Source organism: Stegostoma tigrinum, chromosome 28, assembly GCF_030684315.1.
Source record: "Stegostoma tigrinum isolate sSteTig4 chromosome 28, sSteTig4.hap1, whole genome shotgun sequence".
Lineage (NCBI taxonomy): Eukaryota > Metazoa > Chordata > Chondrichthyes > Orectolobiformes > Stegostomatidae > Stegostoma > Stegostoma tigrinum.
The window spans coordinates 13,431,484-13,458,393 of NC_081381.1; the positions used below are offsets into that span (position 1 = coordinate 13,431,484).

General features: G+C 39.4%; 1 protein-coding gene across 1 annotated transcript in view; it reads right to left on the reverse strand.

The window, feature by feature from the left end:
• Positions 1-26,910, reverse strand: part of pex14 (peroxisomal biogenesis factor 14) — a 245,068-nt gene that overhangs the window by 91,327 nt on the left and 126,831 nt on the right. The window contains exon 4 of the mRNA XM_048561444.2: positions 6,687-6,806. Coding sequence (XP_048417401.1) covers positions 6,687-6,806 — 120 coding nt within the window. The remainder of the gene's footprint in view (positions 1-6,686; positions 6,807-26,910) is intronic.

Sequence of the window (26,910 nt, forward strand, 5' to 3'; positions counted from 1 at the left end):
TTAAGGTCGCATTTATGAGCTGCACTCTCCAGTGTTCATATAATGTTTGTGTACACGATCACTTAAACCCACTTTATGTCAGGAGTGTGTGCCAAAAAGAAGAGACAGTTGAGAAAAACATCTCACATGATCGTCAGCAGTTGACAAACCAGACACTGATTTCAGTGTTTCAACAGATTAGATAAATCAAATAATCTTTGGCTTTACCCCAAAATGAATTAATCCCAAAACTACTTAATTGGAGTTTTGTTCACTCTTTTAAGGCAAATCTACATACAAACAAATATTCGGTCAGAGGCAGAATCTCCCAGGTGTACTATTGTTTAAATTTTTACACGTATTTTAGGCTATTTTTCCTGCAGTCATTTTAACACTCAGCATCATTATGAGCAAGTCCCCAGTTCTTTGTCTATACATGCAATGCAATAGAATGGGATAATTGAGATTGTCAAAGTATTCCTTTCCAATTTTAGTATAAATATTGTTGGATATTGATTAAACCACAGAGTACAGTTAAACATGTTCGTAAACTTCAAAAGCATTGCATTAAAATACTTCTAACCACACGAGTGAGACAGAGCAAGAGTTAGCTAGGAATAACTTAGCAGTCTAGGGCAGCTTCTACTCTCTATTTGCATGTTCAGAAATCAATATCCGAGTTTACTCAGTTCACGAGGCTGCTCCATCTGATTTAAGTTTCTTTTAAAATTCAAATGATGTGATAATTATTTTCTTTATTTTTGAATTTTCTTTCAGCTGGATTACTTATCACGTCAATTGACAGGAATAATTTAAATTTGAAAGAACAAAATTTGACTTTGAATTATGGACGGCAGATTGTATTCTAAAGGCAGACTAGATTCAACACATCAGCAGATTTGTGGTGGGATGGCGGCACAGTGGTTAGCTCTGCAACCTCACAGTGCCAGACCGTGTTTCGATTCCAGCCTTGGGTGACTGTGTGAAGTTTGCATGTTCCCTGTATCTGTGTGGATTTCCTCCGGGTGCTCCAGTTTCCTCCCACAGTCCAAAGACGTGCAGGCTAGGTGGATTGGCCATGCTAAATTGCCCAGAGTTCACGGATGTGTAGATTAGGCGGGTTATTGGGCAATGTGTCAGGGTGGGCTGCTCTGAGCGTCGGTGCGGGCTTGTTGGGCCGAAGGGCCTGTTTTCATACTGTAGGGATTCTATTAAAAAAAACTTAAGTACAGTTGAACTTTATTTCAAGAATAAAAGCTCATTCAAGTAAATATTCAACCTCTGCATACAAATAAGGAAATACATTACTCGGGCTAAATGCTGGAGGCAGGTCTTTGCAATTATGTATTTTTAGAACGTTGAGTTCTACAACACTGAAACACATCTACCCAAGAAGATTGGGACAGTAATGCTTTAAAACATGCATCACATGGTATTTCAGGCAGATGACTCAGAAGCCAAAGGAACCAGCATAGTCACTGCTAAATACATTATAAAAGCAAAATAATGCCCTGTGAAATTATTGAACTGTACAAAAAAAAACAGTCCCCAAAATACAGAGATAGCAAGGATTGCAGATGCTGCAGTCAGAGATTACACAGTGTGGAGCTGGCGAAACACAGCAGGCCAGGCATCAGAGGAGCAGGAAAGTTGACGTTTCGGGTCGGGACCCTTCTTATGAAAAAAAAGCAAAACATTTTGTCCTCATAGTTGCAATTCTCAAACTTTGGTAACATTCTTGTAAGTCTCCACTGTACTAGTGTAAGGCTTTGAAATTCATTTCAGCTTGAATTGCAACAATATCAATAATGTTCTTTCTCTAACCCAATGACAACTGTACACAAGTTTTCAGCTGTGGTCTAAATAAAACTTTATACAGTTCCAGCAGGACATTAAGTTAAGAAATAACATTTTCTTAATAAAACTGACTAGCCTGATGAATCCTTGCCTTTCTAAGTGACAGTTTATTCTTGTCTCTTACAGTTCATTTAAATAAATTGCCCACTACTGATATCAGACAGATTGGAGTATAACCATTTGCTTTATACCCTTTTTAAAAAAATGCAGTCGTGGCTCATGTTTCTGAAGGAGGCCTGATGACTTTCTTCATGCCATTTTCCAATGCTGAGAAATAGAAACTTTCCATTTATTGACTTCCTGCAATTGATTGATTTTTTTACAGCTGGTACACTAGCCTCCAGTGCATTAGCGAGATCTTTCTAACATTCAGTCTTGGAATTAGGTTGATGTCAAAATTAGGTTGATGTCTGCTTGGAAATCTTTCATGGGTTAGGAGAGAATTTTTTTTTAACACGAGCAACATTTCTATAACATAAAAATTGAAGGTACCTTTAATAAGGCTCCTTAATGATGACTCTTGCCCATGTGTGAACCTTGAGTATATTGGACACATGTTAGTATTGAAGCTCAGTGCCATTACCATGTTGTATTCCTCGTCCAAGACTATTGTACATGTTCTAAAGATTGGTTAGCCTGCCTTTACCGAAATTGAGTTACACAACGGAGACAAAGTCATCTCCCAGTTTCTGGCCTGTTATTTACTTAGCCAGTATTTCAATAACATGCTGAGCATATAATCAATGAACATCAGACTGGAAGGCCACTTTTGTGAGCACTGCACCTTTGCCAATGATTTTGACAACACTTCCACTGGGGCTCTGTATCTCCTATTAAGTCATATCTCAAAAATTCTTGTAGGCTTTCTCAGAGCTGTGGAGTTCTGAACTTGTTCTAAACAAATAATTCTATTTTGCAGTGGGCTGGGCCAACATCCTTGACATTCTGGTGGTCATGGTTTCTGTCCAGAGGGTTAAGGATTAATTCAGATATACATGTTTAATCTCAGGATGTGAGTTTTGCTGGCAAGGCCACCATTTACAGCTCATCCTTAACTGCCCCTCAGATGGTGTTGAGCTGCCTTCTTGAATCTCTGCAGCTCCTACGCCGACAATGTTTTAATCTCTGTGAGCCCTTGATCAGGCTTGATTTGCTAAAATTGAAGACACCAGATTAATGAACTAATCATCAGCAATACAACAAACACATCTCTCCCAAACTCTGAAGCAGCAGCTGACACAAACAAGTATCCGGATCTCTTTTCACTTGAAGAAAGAAAGCTGCTGAGTAGCCTAATAGATGTCTTTAAAATTATGAAAGATTTTAGCAGAATGTTCCCTCTTGTGGGAACAGCACGACTGGAAGCCATCAAAATGAGATGGTCAGCAAGAAATCCAACAGAGAATTCAGAAGAGACATTTTTCACCAAAAGAATGATACGAATGTGGAAATCACTAGCATCAGCAATCGAAGGAAAGTTAGGCAAGCAAACGAGAGAAAAGGGAATAGCTGGTAATTATACAGTATTTACATGAGAAGCAATAGAAGGATGAGTAGAAAATAAACACCAGCACAGAGGGGTTGGGTTGAATGGCCTGCTGTTGTGTTGTATATTCAATGTAATCCTCTTCAAATAATGCTGAAAATCAGCTGAACTGAGGGAAACTCCGCTACTGTGAAAATCTAAACGCATGCCTACAGAGATGGTTTTCCCTCCCTCAAGGAATAGAGGAAATTTCTAGTCGTATGCACAGTTTAAACAATGAAAAGAATGAGAATTCATAAAGCACCATGAGCTAAAATTTATCAAGATGTCAGTGGGGCAAAAGTTCATTAAGGTGTCATGCATACTTATCAGATTTAGCCAATGATGAAAAAGACCATGCTGCCTTTTGACTTTGGAAGAATTAATATCACACACGAAAAAGATGATTGGAGACTTCTGTAAAACATCTGGTGTGGGTGTACGCACATCTGGGTGCTCCTAAATAAAGTGTTAGAGAAGACTGGTGGCATAGCCAGGGTAAACAAAGCCTTTGACGTAAATGCAGAATTAACAAAGGATTTCTATCTCATCTTATGTGAATATACAAATCAATAAAAAAAACTGCAATGAGAATGATACATGATGGTTACAATAATCAGAATTTTGTTAACAGCCATTTTTCCCACTCACTTACATTGCTAAATGGATGATTAAGGAGTAAATGATAACCCAGTTTGAAGCAGTTGAAACTTGAGATGATCTTTTCATACAAACAGTCAGAAAGGGATGCTATATCTTATTCTATATTTTGTTGGTATAAAAGTGTAGTGCAGGACGGCTTTGTCAATATTAAATGCTTCTGACAGCTATGGACACAAATTTAACATTCATATACAAAGTTTTAGTAGTTTTATCATGAGTGGTACTAGCAGTTCTTAACCGTACATCTGAAGAATTAAACCATAAGACAACTGTACAGCACTTTGGCCTTAATAGAAAGAGGTGGACCAAAGCGTTTGACAGTTTGGATTAAGTCAGAGCAACTGAAAACCGTTTCAGTTTTCAGTCCTATTTGGTCTGGTACAGTACTCAATCCCAAGATGAGTTTATACAGCAGCTGCAGTAATACAAACCTCTGAATAACATTTGTTGTTCCATTGCAGTGGAACATCTGTTAAATAATTTTTTGTAGGTTGCCAAATGAATGTCTCAGATCCAAAAAAATCTTATCAGGCGCAAAAAAATCTGAACTGTTGCAGTGTTTTCTATGTAGTTACGATTTAGCATTCTGGGTGCTTTTACTTGTTGAAAACAGAATATAGTAGACGTTAAAAGGATTATCAAGACATATATGATAAATATCCTGTTATACAAATAATGATTAAATTTAAAGAATACAAAGGAGTTGCTCAGACAGCAGTTCAAATACATTAAAGGGGAAACTAGTAAAAAAGGAAACAGAGGGCTATGTTAATTGAGCTGGCTAGAGAATGATGAGGGAGCTTGAGTGGAGGGATAGGCTAATTATTTTATTACAATGTAGGGTATGCAGGGTAGTTTGAGCTTACAGTAGGATAATAGGTTGGCACAACATCGTCGGCTGAAAGGCCTGTACCGTTCTATGTTCTTTAATTGCACCAATGACCTGTTTTGGTCTTGCATACTTTATATAAGTCTGTCAATGAATTCAGCTGCCAACAAGATAAATTCTTTCAATGGGCAGTGCATTCACTCTCATTGCCTCAGAAGTATTAACTAAACCTGACTTGCCATAATCCAAGGGTGACCACGCCAGCATAGGTTGGAATAGGCTGGGTACAAATGCAGACATTTCTTCCAATCCATGTCAGACTTTTCTTTTATGTTGTGCACCTGCTAAATCAGACAGTGAGATCCAGGATGCAGTGCAAACCGCGATGTTTGGAAGTTTAACAAAAAAATTACACAATAGAAATTATTGGGATTACGGAATTCCTACCATGCAGAAAGAGGCCATTCGGCCCATTGAGTCTGAATTGGCCCTTTGAAGGTCATCCCAGACCAAATCCCCATAATCCTGCTCAGGGTTTTAACCATGGCTAATCCACCTAGCCTGCACATCCCTGGACATTACAGGACAACGTTTAGCGTTTTTTGCCAATCCATCTAAAGTGCACATCTTTGGACTGTGGGAAGAAACGAGAGCACCCGGGAGGAAACCCACACAGACATGGGGAGAATGTGTAAACTCCACACTGACAGTTGCCCAAAGCTGGACTCAAACCCAGGTCCCTGGCACCGTGAGACAGCATCACTAACAACTGAGCCACAGTGCCATCCTTATCCTGAAATAAAATTAAACACAGAAGGTGGAAATGGAATGAATCAAGAGAAGTGAGGAGACAGAATAAGAAAAGCTGAAGTATTTACTTTAGTTTCTTACAGTTCAGGTTTTGTGCCAAGTGCAGTGTGTCAGATCTCAATGTGAGAAACCTTTGCAATGAAACTGTAAAACACACTATTCCTAATGCCATTGATTTTATACCTTACATATACATGAGTAACAACTTGTATTTACATAATCTCTTTAAGCTAATAAAAACATTTCCAGGCACTTCACAGTAACATTACTGAACACAACTGGATGTTCAGACAAATGACCAAAAGCTTGGTCAAAGAGTATCTTAAAGGAAGAGAAAAGGGGTCAGAAGGCAGAGAGATGTCAGAAGGAAATTCCAGGCCTAGGCAGCTGAAAACATGTCCACAAATGACTAAATTGGTGAGGAGGGGTTGGGGGCAGGAGAAAAGAGCCCAGAACTGGAGGAGTGCAATACCTTGGATAGTTGTAATGCTGGAGGAGACTACAGTAGTAGGGAGAGGCAAATTAGGAAAGGATCTGAAAACAAGGGTGATAATTTTAAAATCAACACTTAACTTGAAGCCAATGCTGTCCAGCAGACACAAACTGTTGGCAGGTGAAGAAAATTTCAGTTTACCTGAACATCAAAGATTTCAGCTTTCACATAGCGCTGAAACAGTTCTTGAATTTCCAATCTGAATACTCATACTATGTAATACTAGTGATGATGCTCATGGTGAGTGTTGATCAATGTCTTCCAGAACAAGTTTTTCTCTACAAAATACCTGGTGATTTCTTCAATTTATTCTATTTTTGTCTGTATCACAGTCACCCATCATTATGTAAATATAAGCTGTTAAAATTAAATTTGTTTGTCAGATATCACACATTGAAACAGAGCCTGGATTTTAAAATGTAGACCATAACAAAATCACATCTAATCCTATATTCAGACTGGACAATTGCCTGCTCCACTCATTCCCACAGTAGACCAGTTTGACCATCAATCTATCTGAGAATACGTACTGTTTGGCACAGCCAGTTGTGATGGTTGCACCAAGTGCTGTTGGGAGACAGGCGCAAATACTTCGTCGGTAGCAGTGTTCGACTGCTGTAGAGCTATCTCAACTTCTTCGTCTGTTAGACCTAGGTAAAGAAAAATTTAAGAGTCTTAAAAAGATAATAAATTGGTGTATGGTTAAGGTTAAAAACTGATAGTGCACACAAAAGGATAAACAGGAACAAAAATATTGTCCAAATTATTTTTTGCAAATCAACATTGCTCATCGCAAGATATATCCATTTGAATGCCAATGCAATGAATTATTGAGACATGCGGGATTCTCATCAAACAAAAAGCGGTTCTGTAATCTTTGATTTAAATGACATACAACTAGACATCATTACGTTTTTCACCATATTATTAAAGTGAGAAGTTGGAAAAGTTTTCAATGTTTTGAAAATCCAACCTCTTTTGGGCATTCAAATACTAAAACATTTTAATCATTAAATATTCATTTTGATATTCCAGCTAATTCTTTGAGAAAGTGACCAAACAGGTAGATGAGAGTAAACCGGTTGATGTGGCGTATATGGATTTCAGCAAGGCGTTCGATAAGGGTCCCCACCATAGGCTATTGTACAAAATGCGGAGGAATGGAATTGTGGGAGATTTAGCAGTTTGGGTCGGAAATTGGCTTGCTGAAAGAAGACAGAGGGTGGTAGTTGATGGGAAATGTTCATCCTGGAGACCTGTTACTAGTGGTGTACCGCAAGGGTCGGTGTTGGGTCTACTGCTCTTTGTCATTTTTATAAATGACCTGGATGAGGGCGTAGAAGGATGGGTTAGTAAATTTGCAGACGACACTAAGGTCAGTGGAGTTGTGGATAGTGACGAAGGATGCTGTAGGTTGCAGAGAGACGTAGATAAGCTGCAGAGCTGGGCTGAGAGTGGCAAATGGAGTTAGTGCAGACAAGTGTGAGGTGATGCACTTTGGTAGGAATAACCGGAAGGCAAAGTACAGGGCTAATGGTAAGATTCTTAGCAGTGTAGATGTGCAGAGAGATCTCGGTGTCCATGTACACAGATCCTTGAAAGTTGCCACCCAGGTTGACAAGGCTGTTAAGAAGGCATACAGTGTTTTAGCTTTTATTAATAGAGGGATCGAGTTCTGGAACCAAGAGGTTATGCTGCAGCTGTACAAAACTCTGGTGCGGCCGCACTTGGAGTATTGTGTACAGTTCTGGTCACTGCATTATAAGAACGATCTGGATGCTTTGGAAAGGGTGCAGAGGAGATTTACTAGGATGTTGCCTGGTATGGAGGGAAGGTCTTACGAGGGAAGGCTGAGGGTCTTGAGGCTGTTTTCATTAGTGAGAAGAAGGTTGAGAGGTGACTTAATTGAAACATATAAAATAATCAGAGGGTTAGATAGGGTGGATAGGGAGAGCCTTTTTCCTTGGATGGTGACGGCGAGCATGAGGGGGCATAGCTTTAAATTGAGGGGTGAAAGATATAGGACAGATGTTAGAGGTAGTTTCTTTACTCAGAGAGTAGTAGGGGAATGGAACGCTTTGCCTGCAACGGTAGTAGATTCACCAACTTTGGGTACATTTAAGTCGTCATTGGACAAGCATATGGACGTACATGGAATAGTGTAGGTTAGATGGGCTTGAGATTGGTATGACAGGTCGGCACAACATCGAAGGCTGAAGGGCCTGTACTGTGCTGTAATGTTCTATGTTCTATGTTGTAATTTGTTCCATATGTGCTTCCAATCATTTTAAATTATTTGTATCATTTCATTCTTTGAGATGAATAGAAGCAAGCAGCAGGAAATCAAATAGCTGAAAGAATGGATCCCTCCCCAACCTATATTTCAGTTGCACCCAGAATAACAGGGCTACGCCTCGCAGATTCACCATGTAGAGCACATCAACCTGAGGGACAACATCAAAAGGGGATGTAAAAATGTTAAAGACATAAAATTCAACCTGTTCATTTCCAATTTTAAAAGAGCTGGAGAAACACTGCTTGCCAGTTTATGTGGTTGGGTCATAGGAGGCTGTGTGCCTCAGAATTAGCCATTTTAAAAAAAATTGTTAATGCTAGCTGGTTCCAGGAAATCAGACTGGTAAAGGCAGGTGAGGACTTCCTTGCTGTAGATGTTGCACTCATCTGCTGGAACAGTTTACCTGCCTCACCCACTACTTGCAATTGAGCACCCTAATTCAACTATTCCAACCTTCCCCAGATATTCAGCTCACAACCTAACTGATCCCTCCAATTTCTCTTCACTGGACGCACAGCCAGATGTGTGCGTGCCACAGTCTGTTGCGCCGCATGCTATGATTGATGCAAGCACACTATCAAGAATAACGACTTGTGCATCACTTGTTTCCTGCACAGCACATTCCCAGTTACTACATGGCTGCACACCTGCACAGCTTAAATGAAGCACTGCTCCTGACCTTTTTGATGTTCCCCACACATTCAAATCTACCAAGTGGGCTCTCATCCTTCCATCCCTCCTTTCTGCTCCTTGACTGTGGTTTGATGTAGAAAGCATACATGCCACGAAAAAAGGGCAAAACAAATAGTACTCAGCCCTGACAGGTATTGCAGCTGCAAAGTTCCCCACCGAGCCCCTGTGATAAAAATTAGGCCCCAGGTCTCTGAGTTGACAGCCCAAAACACAGGAGTTTTACAGACCATGTCATCTCAGTCAGCACAGCATTAATAAAAACATAGCACATTGTATTTCACATATCTCATCTCAACCTCAACTGGCAATTTGCATAAATAAAGTGCAGAATTAAAATGAATATAAGATTATTGGAATAAATCAGAATGTTCCCAAATCCTTTAACAGAAATAATAGATACCTTGGAGTGATTATAGGACTGCAGTCTCATCAATGACTGCAGAAACCACAACAGCTGTGATAGGAATTTATAATATATATATAGAGCTAGCACTATACATGAGAACAGAAATAACCCATTATAATTATTTTCAGAAATCGAATATTTCTCAGAACTTCGAGATAGTATCACTGCCTTAAAAGCATTAGACTTTATTTTATGCAATTTACAGATTGAAGTGGTTTTGTCCCTTTCCTCCCTTGGTTCAAGTTTCTCAGTGTCTGCCACAGTACTGATCAACAATAGTCAGCATGCCCTGTGATCCATGATGAACATCCATACTGAAGAAACAGCAATTGTGGCATAACCATTATGAATGCAGAGACTGATAGTCATAACGATTACTGGGAAATAATGGTATTCACATTACAATATAGCTATGCGCAACAGGATCTGAAGGAATATATTGAATTATAATTTACCCATATCTTATTTAGCACAAACTTATCAAAACAGAAACCCCGTATGACACTGTTATATGACAACATAAACCCAGGGGAAAACCACTCAGGAAAATAAGAGATCAGAAAGCAAGAAATAAGACTAGCTGAAAATCCCATTTGGTGGATTGAAAACTCCCTCCTTACGATCCAATAAAGTTTGTCAAAACTCTGAATGCTCACGTTCCAAATATTTTTAAACACGTTCATTTTAAATTACTACTTCATATATATTAATGCAGAATTGATAAGCTTACTAGAACTAGATAAAAACATTCTTTACACTTTCATTATCCAATAACAACTCAAATACATTTCTAGCACTTATTGAAAGAGAATATTTTACATATGCTTTATTAGTCTGTACTTCGATGACATATTAAAATTGAAAGTTCCATTAGGTAAATTGCTCAACTCCTGCAAAAATCAAAAAGCAATGGATGGTTCATTATAATCTTTCTAATTTTAGATATCCAACGCTATGTTCAGAATTTGCAGGGGTTTCACATGAACTATCAGTATTCACCACTGTTACCACACTGATTATTTCTGGGTTTATTGCATGCAGAAATGAAGATGGTGATCCCGAAGTTGCGATCAGCTAGTCGCCGCACAACTCTCTTTGAGATCAACAACAAGTACTCCTACTTTCACCACTGACTGCCAAAGCCAAGCTATGTACTCACAACTTGAAAGACAAGAATCAGCAAACAAATGCAGGTCTAGATACTCTAACTTAAACTACAGAACCTGTGCAAACCTTTCAAACTTCCTTAGAACACTACAACAGTCCTTATTTGTATCTGCGAAGAGATCTAAACGTGTGTTGAACCAGTACATTGAAATTATTTTCCTTTCTCACTTCCTCAGAAAGAATGAATGACTCTACAGCCCCCCACACTCTTTTTAGGTATTCATGTCAATAAACATTTACTTGCCCAGCATTTGACCGTTAGTAGTCAGAGATAATGGGAACTGCAGATGCTGGAGAATCCAAGACAACAAAGTGTGAAGCTGGATGGACACAGCAGGCCAAGCAGCATCTCAGGGGCACAAAAGCTGACGTTTCGGGCCTAGAATCTTCATCAGGCAGGCTACACTCTTTGTTGTCTTGTATTTGACCATTACTATTTAGATTTTGCCACCCACTTCCCTTGGAAATAAAAGAGCAGAACAACAGTTGATAGGAATATTCATCATTATGCTGACATGCTAATGGCAACCAAATATGACAGTGCTAGGGCAGAGAAAATACATTGCAAACAACAGGGTTGTGTTTTATTTTAACAAAACATGGACAGATAAAATCTAGGTAGCATTTTGGGAATTACTACAGATTAAGAAGCAAAGGAGAGCCCTTTGCTCTGTTACTGATTGTGAGTCAGGAAGTCAGATCAGACGCTCTCAAGAATTCCTCCATTGACTTCACGAAATCTAACTAACAAATGTTTAATTTCTCACCAATTGGTGAGACCTTGATCAAATGCCTCCAGTTTCCCAAGTGACAGCAAAGGGGTTTTTAAAAAAATCTGCTTTTATTGACCAGCCCATACTTACTAACATTGAAATGGATTTATTAAAGGGAGGGGATGGTACAAGACTGATACACACCATTCCCCATCCTTAGCCTTTTCACCTATTCACATGAGTTTATTGGCATTTGGGTATAGGTTATCACTGAGAATTTTGGAGGGTAACTGCCCTGTTTCGACTGGAGGGTCTGTAAAATCCTCCTTTTTAGAGACTTTATTAGTAGAGCTTTAGCAGAATTTGGAAAAAATAAATCCACTTACTAATCCACATTGTAACACATGCCAATAAACTCATGTGAATAGGTGAAAAGGCTAAGGATGGGGAATGGTGTGTATCAGTCTTGTACCATCCCCTCCCTTTAATAAATCCATTTCAATGTTAGTAAGTATGGGCTGGTCAATAAAAGCAGATTTTTTTTAAAACCCCTTTGCTGTCACTTGGGAAACTGGAGGCATTTGATCAAGGTCTCACCAATTGGTGAGAAATTAAACATTTGTTAGTTAGATTTCGTGAAGTCAATGGAGGAATTCTTGAGAGCGTCTGATCTGACTTCCTGACTCACAATCAGTAACAGAGCAAAGGGCTCTCCTTTGCTTCTTAGGTAGCATTTTGGGAATTACTACAGATTAAGAAGCAAAGGAGAGCCCTTTGCTCTGTTACTGATTGTGAGTCAGGAAGTCAGATCAGACGCTCTCAAGAATTCCTCCATTGACTTCACGAAATCTAACTAACAAATGTTTAATTTCTCACCAATTGGTGAGACCTTGATCAAATGCCTCCAGTTTCCCAAGTGACAGCAAAGGGGTTTTAAAAAAAATCTGCTTTTATTGACCAGCCCATACTTACTAACATTGAAATGGATTTATTAAAGGGAGGGGATGGTACAAGACTGATACACACCATTCCCCATCCTTAGCCTTTTCACCTATTCACATGAGTTTATTGGCATGTGTTACAATGTGGATTAGTAAGTGGATTTATTTTTTCCAAATTCTGCTAAAGCTCTACTAATAAAGTCTCTAAAAAGGAGGATTTTACAGACCCTCCAGTCGAAACAGGGCAGTTACCCTCCAAAATTCTCAGTGATAACCTATACCCAAATCCTGAATTTGTTGCTGCTTTTCAAAACTGTTGTTGTTGAACACCGCTGCAGCTCAAGTCAAGCAACAGAACCATTTAAAATTAAATTTACGGAAGGCCCAGAGTACCAATTTCAGACTGAACAGGGTACGGTATCCATTGTGTATGACCTAAAAGGTACATTTCCTTTTTGTTCTATGGAGTCAGGAACGGTGGATCGCACTTGCAAGTTGCACATGCACAGTTTGGGCCACTGCTATTCTGGCTGCCCTCCCTCTGCAGGCATCGGGGTTGCACTGTCTCATTTCAGATAGCCAGCAGTAAAGGACAGCCCTTGAGCCTAGTCTTCACACACTGTTCATAAGCTGCATTGTAAACATGCACATCCAAAAGAAACCCCTACAGTCGGTGTAATTCTATGTCTAGAAGCAGATGTGAGCTCCCAGTTAATGTCCTCCACTTGAATACACTTAAACACTTAATTAACAGGAAATTGGTATCTACCTAACTCTAAGAGCTCTTGTTGCACAATGGCAGTCTACCTACCTCTGGGCCAGAAAGTCTGGGTTCAAGTCCCATCTCAGCATGGTATGGCTTATGTTATATTGACTTTAAAAAAAATCCATCTGACAAAACTAACTTCTGTCAGCCCCCTGCCTGGAGGCTGCCTGACCATCAGCTGTTTACAGAGGTACATGGCACTCAGAAAAAATTCATTCCATGATTCCCAGGTGTCTTGAATTAGCTCCTGGTCATTATTCCTAATGGCCAATAGAGATACCAGGAAGTCAAACATCAAAAGGAAATTTTTTTATTTACAATAAAAAGTTGTATTTATCGGTGTTTGACATAGTATTCATGATAGCAGGTCCTTGAAATAACTGAGGTAGGCTAGTATTTAGTATAGCCATTAAGCACTTACATTAAGGTAGAAATAATGGGCATGAACTTCATCACTCTTAAGCTAATAGGGTCTTTGCTCTTTGCTGGTCTTTGTGGTATAAACTCTGTATCCCATTGCTACCTATCATGTATCGCCTATTTATTCTGAAAATATTTATAATGCACTATAAACACTTAACTCTCACAAATTCACTCAATAGCATCCATTAAAACTTCAACCTGAAGCACTAAGGCACTGCACCACTAAGAAAATTGACTTTCTCATTTCACTTTACAATTCATTTAAATAGATATGACAAAATCCACCTTTCAGGCAGCGTTAACCGGAACTGAACAAGCTACTATAATTTCCAGATGTAAAGCCTCCAAAATGATACACCACCGAAGATACTAATATTGATAACTGGATAGTGGTTCTCCCCCTCCATTTCGGGATAATTTCAGAAACTCTGTTTTGGATGTTCGCTTCAAGTTTTCAAAATGACATTCCTCCTCTTCAAAATCAAATTTAGCTAGGACAGTCTCAATGCCAACTTGCAATTCTCTAGCACCCTTTCTGAGTCAAAACTCCTGAAAGCATGTTGAAGGAATTGTGGGGTGGATGTTTAAAGATTGAGGCACAGTTAAAGATAAATAGGAGGTGCAGACACACTATCACGAAATGGAAATAGCCAGTACTGATGATGGATTGAATCGAGATTTGAAGTTCAGTTCAAGTTTTAAACAACATGATTCAACCAGATCATTCTGGTCTTATTATATAAAGCATAAGAATTAAATGGTGGATTTCTGCAATAACAACAGCAATTCTTTAAAAAAAAGAGAATTGCTACAAATGTATCTCCTGATGAACATCTCCAAACTACCCTTTCAACTTCACAACAAAGGTACAAGAAACAATTTAATTTGCAATATATATGATCTGGACAAGTGATAATTTAAACTCAAGTGTCCAAAGCATGCAAGGAGCTCTTGTAGCGCTGCAGCAATGTCCCTACCTCTGAGCCATGAGGTCTAAGTTCAAGTCTCATTTGCTCCAGAGGTATGTAGTAACAACTCTGAAGAGGTTGATGAGAAAATATCTCCAAAGTAAGCAAATTTTTAATGTGACTAAAAATGGCCTCAAAAACATTCCATATACAGCCTTATAGGGTATACATTCTGTCTTCAGTTACTACACAAGAAAAAACATGGGACATCAGCTCTATTTTAAGAAGTATGAAATACATAATTATATAACTAATGGACATATATACACAAATTTAAAAGCATCTAGTAGTTAGTCATTCACACCATTTGTCACATTTGGCAGTTAAAGAGAGAAAGGAGGACTTGTAGTTATATTGCATCTTTGGTAACCCAAACTCTAAAGCATTTTCAGTCAATGAAGTACTTTATGAAATGTATATCTCGACATGTAGGAAGTGCAGCTGTCAACTTTATGCACAGCAAAATCCCACAACAGCAATTGAATGATGACTATTAATCTTATTTTTTTGAATGTTAACAGAACAATAAATATTGAACAGAATACAAGGGATAACATCTTTTTTTCCAAATTGTACCAGGAGATCTTTTACATCTATCTTCAACAATTTAGCACTCCTTCGGTATTGCTCAGCTTTAATTTTTGTGTTGAAGTTCTGGAACAAAAGCTATAGGTCTTGAGGTGAGAGGGATGTCAACTGTGTCATGGCCTTCATAAGCAGGTACAAGCTATTTCACATTCTATTAAAAGATACAGGGAAGTTACACAAAAATATTACAGCTAGGTTTTCAATGTAGAGTTTTCAGCATCCTCACTTGCACCTAGAGCTAACTGAAAAGAAAAATAAATGCAACTGAAAACTCAACACCCCACAACCCTCCCCCAAGCATAACTGCCTGAAGTACCTTCCTCAGTCAACTGCACGTTAACTATCCTGTTAGTTAAAGTACTCCCTTAAATAAAGGTGATACTCAACAGGGTAGTCTGACGTGCATAACAAATCCAAAAGCAGCTCAACTGTAGCTCTGCCAACAGAAGAAACCCTTGCTGCAGGGCAAGAACAAAAAGGTCAGGCTTCCCGCTCCACCCCATGTGGGAAAATCTGTTCCACAAGGCATGCTACATAGTAGGCCAGCTAAAGACTGATGGAAAATCTCACACACAAGGTTATCTAAGTGAAAGTACCCATTAGGTAGAATTTAGGGAGCATCACTCTAAACTGATTCCTTCAACAGAACAATTTAGTACCACAGATCCTGTACAAAATGGATTTAAACCTTGCTCAGAGAGTCTGCTTGCAGACTGTGACATACTTGAGCATTCTTAAGAAACTGAAGTAATTAAAAACCAAAGTGAGGAATAGACTGTTACCCATTTTATACTATGCACATTTTCCTGCAGTTTCTGATTTCATCCAAACATTGTCATTTATTTCATTTTTCACTAATGGGATCCATCTGTGCATAAAATGGTTGCCAAAATGAAGTACTTTTGAGGACATGATAAAGTCTTGTATAAATGCAAGCTCTTCGAGTATGTTGTAGCAAGGAACACTCTGCCTGTTGTTTCAGTGGTTTGAGACCAAATTTACACGTTTACTCAATTCCCTTTGCACAGCTGAAGGAGCTCTGACAAAATAATGTCATGAGATATGAGGGAAGGGAGAGGGGAGCTTAAACACAAAGTTGGTAAGAAGCTTTACAAGTCAACGTTATAATTAAGTTACCACTTCAGAAGGCCATGAAAGTTAACATCTCAAAGATATGGATCATTCCACAGGTCTAAAAGAGTGCAGGTTGGAAATACAGAATTGCTGATGATCAAACCACAATTTCCAAAAATAGCACAAACCAAAAAAAACTGTGAAAAGAACATTTTCCTAAATTAGAAGGCTTATCCCCAGTGTTACTAAAAGGTGACCCTGCAGGTGAATGCATTTGAAAATAAGCTTGTGTTAAATAAAATTTCAGATATACTTTTCTATAAATAACTTTGACATGTTTAACATAAGAAAATAGAACCAAGTGCAGGCTATTTAGTTCTTTTAGCCTGCTCTAACTCTCAATTTGATCTTTATTCACCCATGGAATGAGATGTTGCTGGCAAGAACAGCAATTGTTGCTCATCCCTCACTGCCGTTGAGAACTAATCTCATTGCTGTGGGTCTGGTCTCACATGTAGCTTAAACCAGTTAAGGACAGCAGTTTTTCTCCTCTAAAGGACATTAGTGAACCAGATGAGCGGTTTCTTTTAAATGGCAAGTGATGACAGTTTCATCATCATTACCACTGAAACTAACTTTCAATTTCAGATTTAGAAACATAGAAGAACATTCAATTCTGCTCCACCATTCTTCATGATTGTGGCTAATCATCCAACTCAAGAGCCGAATCCTGCTTTCTCCCCATAACCTTTGATCCCATTCACTCCAAGTGCTATATCTAGTTGTTTCTTGAACACATTCAACATCAACTAGTACCTGGGGTAATGAATTCCAGAGGCTTACCAATCTTTGGGTGAAGAAATGTATCCTCATCTCCATCCTGATTCATCTACCCCAAATCCTCATATTGTGACCTCTGGTTCTGGACACACTCATCACTGGGAATATCCTCCCTGCATCTACCTTGTCCAGTCCTGTTAGAATTTAATTAATCTCTAAGAAATCCCGCCTCCTCATTCATGTGAACTTCAGGGAGAACAATCCTAACTTCGTCAATCTCTTCTCATACATCAGACCCGCCATCCCCGGAATCAGCCTGATAAACCTTTACTGCACTCCTTCAAGAGCAAAAGCGTTCTTCCTCAGAAAAGGAGACCAAAACTACACAAATATTCCAGGTGTGGTCTCACCAAGGCCCTGTACAACAATACATCCCTGCTCCTGTATTTGAAACCTCTCACAATGAAGGCCAACATACCACTTGCCTTCTTTACCTCCACACCACTGCAACATGGTCATTCTGTTGAGAACTCAATCTTGCCATGCAATCCCCACATCCCTTGACTTCCCTTGGTATTCAAAAGTTGACTGTTCTGCCTTGAATATACTCAAGGACTGAGCAACAACAGCTCTTCAGGATAGAAAATTTCAAGGAAGCACATCCTTTGACTGAAAAAAGGTTCTTATCCCACAACTACAAATACAAAACTTTACCAAACATTAGTGCAAAAACCTAAGTGTCAAGGAGGGCAGTACAACAAGAGATGAAAACAAGTTGGACTTTGATTCAACACCAAGGCATAAAAAGATAATTTCACAATAGGTATTAAATCTAACCAATACATTCTAGCAAAATGGATGCCATCTCTTTAATACAAAACAATTCTGCTGTTCATTATGCTGCATTATTTTAGCTGCTGATATGTTAAAGGCTCTGTTTATGGTCGTCTGTATCACCAGATGCAGAATTGAGGTACTCTGTGACCTTGTTCTTCTCACCGGGGCATGAAATTACAGTTGTGACACCTTAGTATTACAGTCATAAATACTGCAAACTGCATACCTTACAGCTATATATACACATTTTCTATTGTCTTCAAACATAAACCTGACCAGTATTTATTTAAAAGGGGACGAAATTGCAAAAACAAAGAATTTATTGCTCTATTTTCTTTCCTTATTCCATTCCCACAAAAGTTATTTTTTAAATTAGCAACACAGTACCACACAATATTCTATTAACACTGCCCACTCCAGCATCTGTGGTCACAAACACTATTATAATCTGCCTGATTTGTGTTACATATAAGGTTTTAGGACCATATTCCTTAACATACTTATCAAATTGGTTTAGGAAAAAATTTGTAATCTTTGACAAATTCACATAACAATTCAAATCTAAGAAAATAAAATCCATTGAAATTACAGTATTCCCTGTATTTTAATTCCAAGTTCATACCGTTTCTATGCCTCCCTGCTTTGGGTGAGGAAGAACGTGGAAATGTCAACAATACATCTTCACATTACCAAATAGAAACTTCAGCTTGCTGAGCAAGGTAAATCTCTTGCTAATATGGTTTATTATATCATGGCAAAACATACCATGCTAGGCCTTAGACACAACTAGAAACACCTACAAACTAGAAGTCTGGTAGCAGAGATCACAAATATCTTGAGACATTGCCTCACAAGTGAATTTCAAACTTTTATGAAATATAAACATTTATTAAACCTCAACAGGTTAGGATTCTTTTCATTTCAGCCAAAAAAATTAATTTCTCCTGCTTTTTTATGCAAAAAGATCAAAAAACATGCAATTCCCTACCAAAGGCAACAGTAGAATCAAAATTCATTGTAACTTCATAAAAAGAAAGTAGATGAAGATTTATTTATTATCTTTTGAATAATAAAAATTAAAAGTCTACGGGGAAAGATTAGAGGGATGGCATTAAGTGATTATATCTTTCGGGGAATAAGAGCAAAATATTGTGAACACCAGAAATCTGAAAAATACTGAAAAAACAGGAGAAACTCATAAGGTCTGGCAGCATTTGTGGAGAGAAAAATAGAGGTAATATTTCAAGTCCAATATGACTCTTCTTCTGAGATTTTTTTAATAGGATGTTCCAGACAGTCAGCCAGAACCGGTGGTTTAAAGACCCTTCTTTTAATTTGTAAAATACTATGATTTTACATTTCAATTCAAAGAATATTTAGAAACTTAAAAATGTGTAGTTTATATTTTGCATAGAGAAAGCAGGAAGGAATAGTGTCAAAATCTCCCCTTCCCCCACCGCATCCCAAAACCAGCCCAGTTCGTCCCCTCCACCCATTGCATCCCAAAACCAGTCCAACCTGTCTCTGCCTCCCTAACCTGTTCTTCCTCTCACCCATCCCTTCCTCCCACCCCAAGCCGCACCTCCATCTCCTACCTACTAACCTCATCCCACCTCCTTGAACTGTCCGTACTCCCTGGACTGACCTATCCCCTCCCTACCTATCTTCTTTTCTCTCCATCTTTGGTCCGCCTCCCCCTCTCTCCCTATTTATTCCAGAACCCTCACCCCATCCCCCTCTCTCATGAAGGGTCGAGGCCCGAAACGTCAGCTTTTGTGCTCCTGAGATGCTGCTTGGCCTGCTGTGTTCATCCAGCCTCACATTTTATTATCTTGGATTCTCCGGCATCTGCAGTTCCCATCATCAAGGAATAGTGTATGTTTAATTGAATAGTTGTGCTTTTATTGCAGTTTTAAATTTGAATAATAAACTCCAATTGTACAAACGAAACACAGTGTCTTTCAATTACTTCGATTTCTGTTGAGAAAATTGATTTTTGACTTTTTTGTCATTTGTTAAAATCAAAATCACCCCATCTATGATAACAAAGTGTGGAGCTGGATGAACACAGCAGGCCAGGAAGCATCTTAGGAGCAGGAAAGCTGATGTTTCGGGCCTAGACCCTTCAATGTCAGCTTTCCTGCTCCTAAGATGCTGCTTGGCCTGCTGTGTTCATCCAGCTCCACACTTTGTTATCTCGGATTCTCCAGCATCTGCAGTTCCTATTATCTCAGCCATCTATGCCTGCCCAATGCAATTGCAATTCACTGATCATTTTTATTAAAAGTATTGAAAGTATTATTCAAAGCAACTACAAGTTGCAAGTACATGTTAAACCATTCTGAAGCATGTGGGTTTCATCCAACAGAACTGTACATCCTTCATGTTCTAAACTTACTCATTAAAAATATACATCAATTTGTAACTATCTTCAGCCATAATGGCATACAAGCATCCTTATAAAAACACACAATAAAAGAACAGCATCAGGAAAGATTCTCACGATAAATGCATTCATTTAAGCCCATACTGCTAAAATTTCTCAAAACAAACAAAAATCCAAATTCTCCACACAAAGAAATTGTCCTGAAAATTAAATTAATGGTGATTACAGTAATTTAGTTTCTGCACATGTAGCTTAATATTTTAAATATTACTTTTACCAATTCTTATCTTCAAAAGAACAAAATGACATTACAGGATATTTTTCTTTTGTAATTTATTTCAGAAGTCTCCTTCAGTAAATCTGTTCAACTAAGTTATCTATTCTGCTTGCAATTATCTTCTTCTCTTGCCATTTTTCCTTCCCTAACATCCTACTCTATTTCTGTAACACATCTTCTGAAATCTTTTAGTGATTTGTAACTTCATAAAGAGAAGTTCAGGACAGGGAAGAAAAAAAATTAATTATTACTTACAATCGAACCATCAAGAGGACATGCTTACTCTTGATTACTCATAGGGCGGCATGGTGACTCAGTGATTAGCACTTCTGCCTCTCAGCACCAGGGACCTGGGTTCAATGCTGCCCTCAGGCAACTGTCTGTATGGGGTTTGCATGTTCTTCCCGTGTCTGTGTGAGCTTCGTCAGGATGGTCTGGTTTCTTCCCTTAGTCCAAAGATGTGCAGGCTTGTTTAATTGGCCATGCTAAATTGCCCATAGTTTCCAGAGATGCGCAGGCTACTTGGTTTCCACAGGAAATGCAGGGTTACAGGTTAGGGGATGTTTGCTGGGATGTTCTTCAGATAGTTCATACGGACTTGATTGGCTAAATGGCCTGCTTCCACACTGTATGGATTCTATGATCTCATTAAATGCACTTTGTGTACTTTTCTGATGAATACTACCATAAAGCACCCATTGCAAAAAGACGACAGGGTAAAGAAAACGCAAATAGAATATTGATATACAGTAGAATACAAAAGTCTACTCAACATTAATTGCTCACTTTGGTTATCCCCATTCCTGCAAGTAATGGCAATACAAAGATCTCTAATAACAAAAATGTTAATAAACATGTATATCAGAGGAAAAAGATAACAAGCTAAGTTATAGTCATAAATAAAGGATGCTGAGATACGGAGGGAGAGACCAAAGGTGGTGAAAAAAGATGTAGCAATGACAGTTCTTAAGAGAAAGACAACATGCATTTTTAAAATATGCATCGTCTTCAGAACAATCAAAACATTTTTCAGCTAATAAATTACTTTTGAAGCATTCAAAAACTGTTGATTGCAGACAATGTTTTCCATAATTTGTCCACAGCAAGTGGCACAAACAGCACCAATGTATGACCAGATAACCTGTGTCTGCAGCAGTAGTACTGGCTGCCAGCACAGACTGAAATGGCACTCTAGATAGTATGCTCATGTCTAGCAGTATGGCTAGCATTACAAGAATAAGTACAAGCTGTAAACTGTGGGGTGAAGGAAGGGAATAATACTCCAACAACAACAAATACAATATTACACAGCTGTTCAAAGTTTGAAATAAAAAAAAACAGAAATCCTCTGCAGACCAGGCAGCTTCTGCAGAGGGTCACAGAGTCATACAGCACAAAGGCAGACCCAAAGGTCCAACCGGCCCATGTTTCCAAACTGCAATAGTCCCACTTGCTTACATTTGGTCCATATCCCTCCAAGCCTTTCCTACTCACGTACTTATCCCAATGTCTTTTAAACACTAACTGTACCTGCATCCATCACTTCCTCTGCCAGTTCATTCCACACATAAACCACTCTCTGTGTAAAGAAGTTGTCTCTCATATCCTTTTTAAAACTTCTCACCTAGTTTTGAACTCCCCCACCCTAGAGAAAAGGCCTTTGCTATTCACCTTATCTATACACCTCATTTTTTTTTACAAACTCCTATAAAGTGACCCCTCAACTTCCTATGCTCCAGTGGAACACCACTAGTCACAGGTCTCCAGTCCAAAAAACAACCTTCCACTACCACCCTGTCTCCTGCCATCAAGTTAACGTTGTATCCAGTTGGCAAGCTCACCCGAATCCTATGTGATCTAACTTTACTAATTAGTCTATCACACAGACCCTTAGGGTTTATTTAAGTCCATGTAAACAATGTCTACTGCTCTGCCCTTATTAAACTTTTTGGTTACTTCCTCAAAAAACTCAATCAAGTTTGTGAGACATGAAGTTCCTGTTAACTATCCCTAATCATTCTTTGCCTCTCCAAATGCATATAAATCCGATCTTTCAAAATCACCTCCAACAACTTACCCACCACCAATGTCAGACTCACAGGTCTGTAGTTTCCACGCTTCTCATTACAACCTTTCTTAAAGAAAGGTACAACTTTAGCAAGAGAGAAACAGTGTTAACATTTCAGGTCCTACGATAGGTCCCAGATCTGAAACACTTTTTATTCTGTTCACAGTTGTTGCCAGACAAACTGAGTGTTTCAAGCATTTTCTGTTTTAATATTATACAAAAGGATTTGGGAGAGGACAACAAAACTAAAGGAGATCACAGGCGTACAATATGGTGAAGCCACAGACTGAGTTGCTTTCCTTAAACCACCTGCCGTATTTGGCAAAACCAACACACTTAATTTCATAGGCATCCTTCAAAGGACTCCCCCCGTTAACTAATCTGGCAGAAATACACCATTCATCAGCAGAGATAATGGGAACTGCAGATGCTGGAGAAGACATTCCACTCCCGCACATCCCAGATGTCCAAGTTCTTCAAGGACCGCAACTTTCCCCCCACAGTGATCGAAAACGCCCTTGACCGCGTCTCCTGCATTTCCCGCAACACGTCCCTCACACCCCGCCCCCGCCACAACCGCCCAAAGAGGATCCCCTCGTTCTCACACACCACCCCACCAACCTCCAGATACAACGCATCATCCTCCGACACTTCTGCCATCTACAATCTGACCTCACCACCCAAGACATTTTTCCATCCCCACCCCTGTCTGCTTTCCGGAGAGACCACTCTCTCCGTGACTCCCTTGTTCGCTCCACACTGCCCTCCAGCCCCACCACACCCGGCACCTTCCTCTGCAACCGCAGGAAATGCTACACTTGCCCCCACACCTCCTCCCTCACCCCTATCCCAGGCCCCAAGATGACATTCCACATTAAGCAGAGGTTCACCTGCACATCTGTCAATGTGGTATATTGCATCCACTGTACCCGGTGTGGCTTCCTCTACATTGGGGAAACCAAGCGGAGGCTTGGGGACCGCTTTGCAGAACACCTCCGCTCAGTTCGCAACAAACAACTGCACCTCCCAGTCGCAAACCATTTCCACTCCCTCTCCCATTCTTTAGATGACATGTCCATCATGGGCCTCCTGCACTGCCACAATGATGCCACCCGAAGGTTGCAGGAACAGCAACTCATATTCCGCCTGGGAACCCTGCAGCCTAATGGTATCAATGTGGACTTCACCAGTTTCAAAATCTCCCCTTCCCCCACCGCATCCCAAAACCAGCCCAGTTCGTCCCCTCCCCCCACTGCACCACACAACCAGCCCAGCTCTTCCCCTCCACCCACTGCATCCCAAAACCAGTCCAACCTGTCTCTGCCTCCCTAACCTGTTCTTCCTCTCACCCATCCCTTCCTCCCACCCCAAGCCGCACCCCCATCTACCTACTAACCTCATCCCACCTCCTTGACCTGTCCGTCTTCCCTGGACTGTCATATCCCCTCCCTACCTCCCCACCTATACTCTCTCCACCTATCTTCTTTTCTCTCCATCTTCGGTCCGCCTCCCCCTCTCTCCCTATTTATTCCAGAACACTCACCCCATCCCCCTCTCTGATGAAGGGTCGAGGCCCGAAACGTCAGCTTTTGTGCTCCTGAGATGCTGCTTGGCCTGCTGAGTTCATCCAGCCTCACATTTTATTATCTCACAATTCATCAGCATTTCACTCTAACCTGATCATGTCAATGAAACAGAGACTAATTTCTGATCTCAAGATTTTTGGACCGTTCCACTTGAGAAAACACAAAATGTTTTGTTCTTACAGTTTTTCTTGTTGGTTTCAAATTGCAAGAGTGAAATTGTGAATTAAAAAGATTTTCTTTGTAAATCACAATCTTCTTGCAACTTGATTACTTAGAAATGTTAACTGTATATGGCAGTATAAATTGTACTTTCATCTCCAGTCTACACCTCTGCTCATTATTAATAAACAAGCCCTTCAAAATGGTGACTACACATTGAATGACAAGCACAATACAATGCACTGCTGGTTAGCATCAGTACAGATATTGACAATATTACGCTGTAGCATTTTATACTGTTCAATGGCTTCTCTCACAGCTTTCTATAAGTGAAATAAACATTGCATCACAATGCTTCAACATGCAATTTTCTGACCATATTGCCAGCACAATTTGTTTTTATTTATAAATTTGATCCAATTTTTAAGTCACCATCCCTGTGTGCTATAGGCCTGAGAACAAACTACCTCCACAGAGAATTCTGAAGGGTGACATCACATTGTTTGTCTAAATGAATGGCTTATTCGCTACATTTGAGAAAGCACAAGAAATAAGTCAGACATCGCTTTGCGCTTCTAATATGTATGCTGAATATTGTCAGAAGATGACAGTATTTTCTGATTTTCTATGTTTGCATATTGGCAGTGTCTTTAGCGCTTTGAAAATTAACAAGAGCAGTGTTCAGCTTAAAGCCAAAGCTGTCAGCATTGATTTAAGGTTTCATGAAAGCAAATTTGATGTGAATTAGAGAAGTCTAGCCTTGATATGCAGTTAGTTACATTAGTATGGGAAGGACACAAATGTCATTCACAGTATCTTATGAAGATAAAGCAGACTACTTGAAAATGGTACGTTTAAGGTAAAATGCAGATACCATGGCGCAATAAACTGCTATCAAATTTCAATACATTTCCTGAAATGCTTTCAATTTTTTTTTCTAAGCGACCTTTCAGTTAACCCCATAAAATGAAATTAAATTAACTCTTTAAGGACTACTGCAAAATTTTTCAGCAAATTTTCAGTAGTTTTCCCAAAGAAAAGGCTAATCACATTGTAGAAAAATGCAGAACTGTACAATAACAAGCATGATTTTAAAGAAAACCACAAGGATGGATAATGGAAAAAAAAGACTTGAAGTGTACCTTTAGTATTTAAGCAATAGGAATCAATATAAACCATACATGCCCAATAATCTGCTTACACTCTTTTCTAAGATAATTCAGAAACTAGCAGCTTTTGATGAGTTCATTTCTGATAGAACTTTGCACATTGAAGGCTACAGATGATTCTGGAACTTACATGCAAAGACATTATAACCACTATACATAGAACGTAGAAACATCTACATGCAAGACGACCTAGGTCCATCCAATCAGTCACATTCACAACCAAAATGTGCAGTGCAAAGATGTGCAGATTAGGTGGATTGGCCATGCCAAATTAGCCATAGTGTCCAGGGACGTGCAGGCTAGGTGGATTAGCCATGGAAAATGTGGGGTTACGCGAGAGGTAGGGGCTGGGTCTGGGTGCGATGATCTTTGGAGGGTCAGTGCAAATTCAATGGACTGAATGGCTTCTTTTCACACTGCAGGATTGTATAATTCTATGAAAATGCTGCTGTAACTATTCATTGAAATTAATTTCTATCAATTAGTTCACAAGACACCCGGACATAACATGAGAAAACCCCAGTATCGGACAGCTTTGAAAACCACAAATTGAAAGTCACAAGTTTCTCCATATGGTTGGGATTTTACAAGAATCCCTGAATTCTGGAGAAGTACCAGAGTATTGTAAAGCTGCCAATGTGGCACTCCTATTCCAAAGGGGAGAGGGGCAAAAAGCAGGTAGCTACAGACCGGTTAACTAAAATCTATTGTTGGAATCTATTATAAAGGAGGTACTGTTGCCAAATTTTCAGACAACACCGAAATAGTCAGAAAGGGAGGTATGAGAGGGATGCAAATGATTTACAGAGAGATACTGATAGGTTAAATAAGTGGGCAAAAGATTAACAAATGGAGTATGATGGGGAAAATGCAAAATTGTTCATCTTGGAAGGGAGAACAAAACAAATGAATATTACTTAAGTGGAGAAAACCTGCAGAAAGCTGCAACGTTAAAGGATTGAAAGCTAGTATACATCTGCAGCAGGTAATCAGGAAGACTAATGGAACGTTGGCCCTTATTTCAACAGGGCTTAAAGTTTAAGGGGGTGGGGAGTCTTATTGCAATAGTACAAAGGTGCTGGTGAGATCACACGTGAAGTACTGAGAGCAGTTTTGTCTCCTTTATTTAAGGAAAGATATCATTGCATTTGAGGCAGCCACTAGGTTCACTAGGATTTGCTCTGGTATGGAGGGATTGTCTTTTCAAGCAAGAGTAAAAAAGGTTGAGACTGTATTCATAGATAACAAAGTGTAGAGCTGAATGAACACAGCAGACCAAGTAGCATCTTAGAAGCACAAAAGCTGACGTTTTGGGCCTGGACCCTTCATCAGAAAAGCTTGCAGTTCAGAACAATGAGTGCTGATCTCACTGAAATATAGAGGATTCTAAAGGGGCTTAACAAGGTAAATACTGAGAGAATGTTTCCCTTCATGGGAGAGTCTAGGACCAGAAGGAA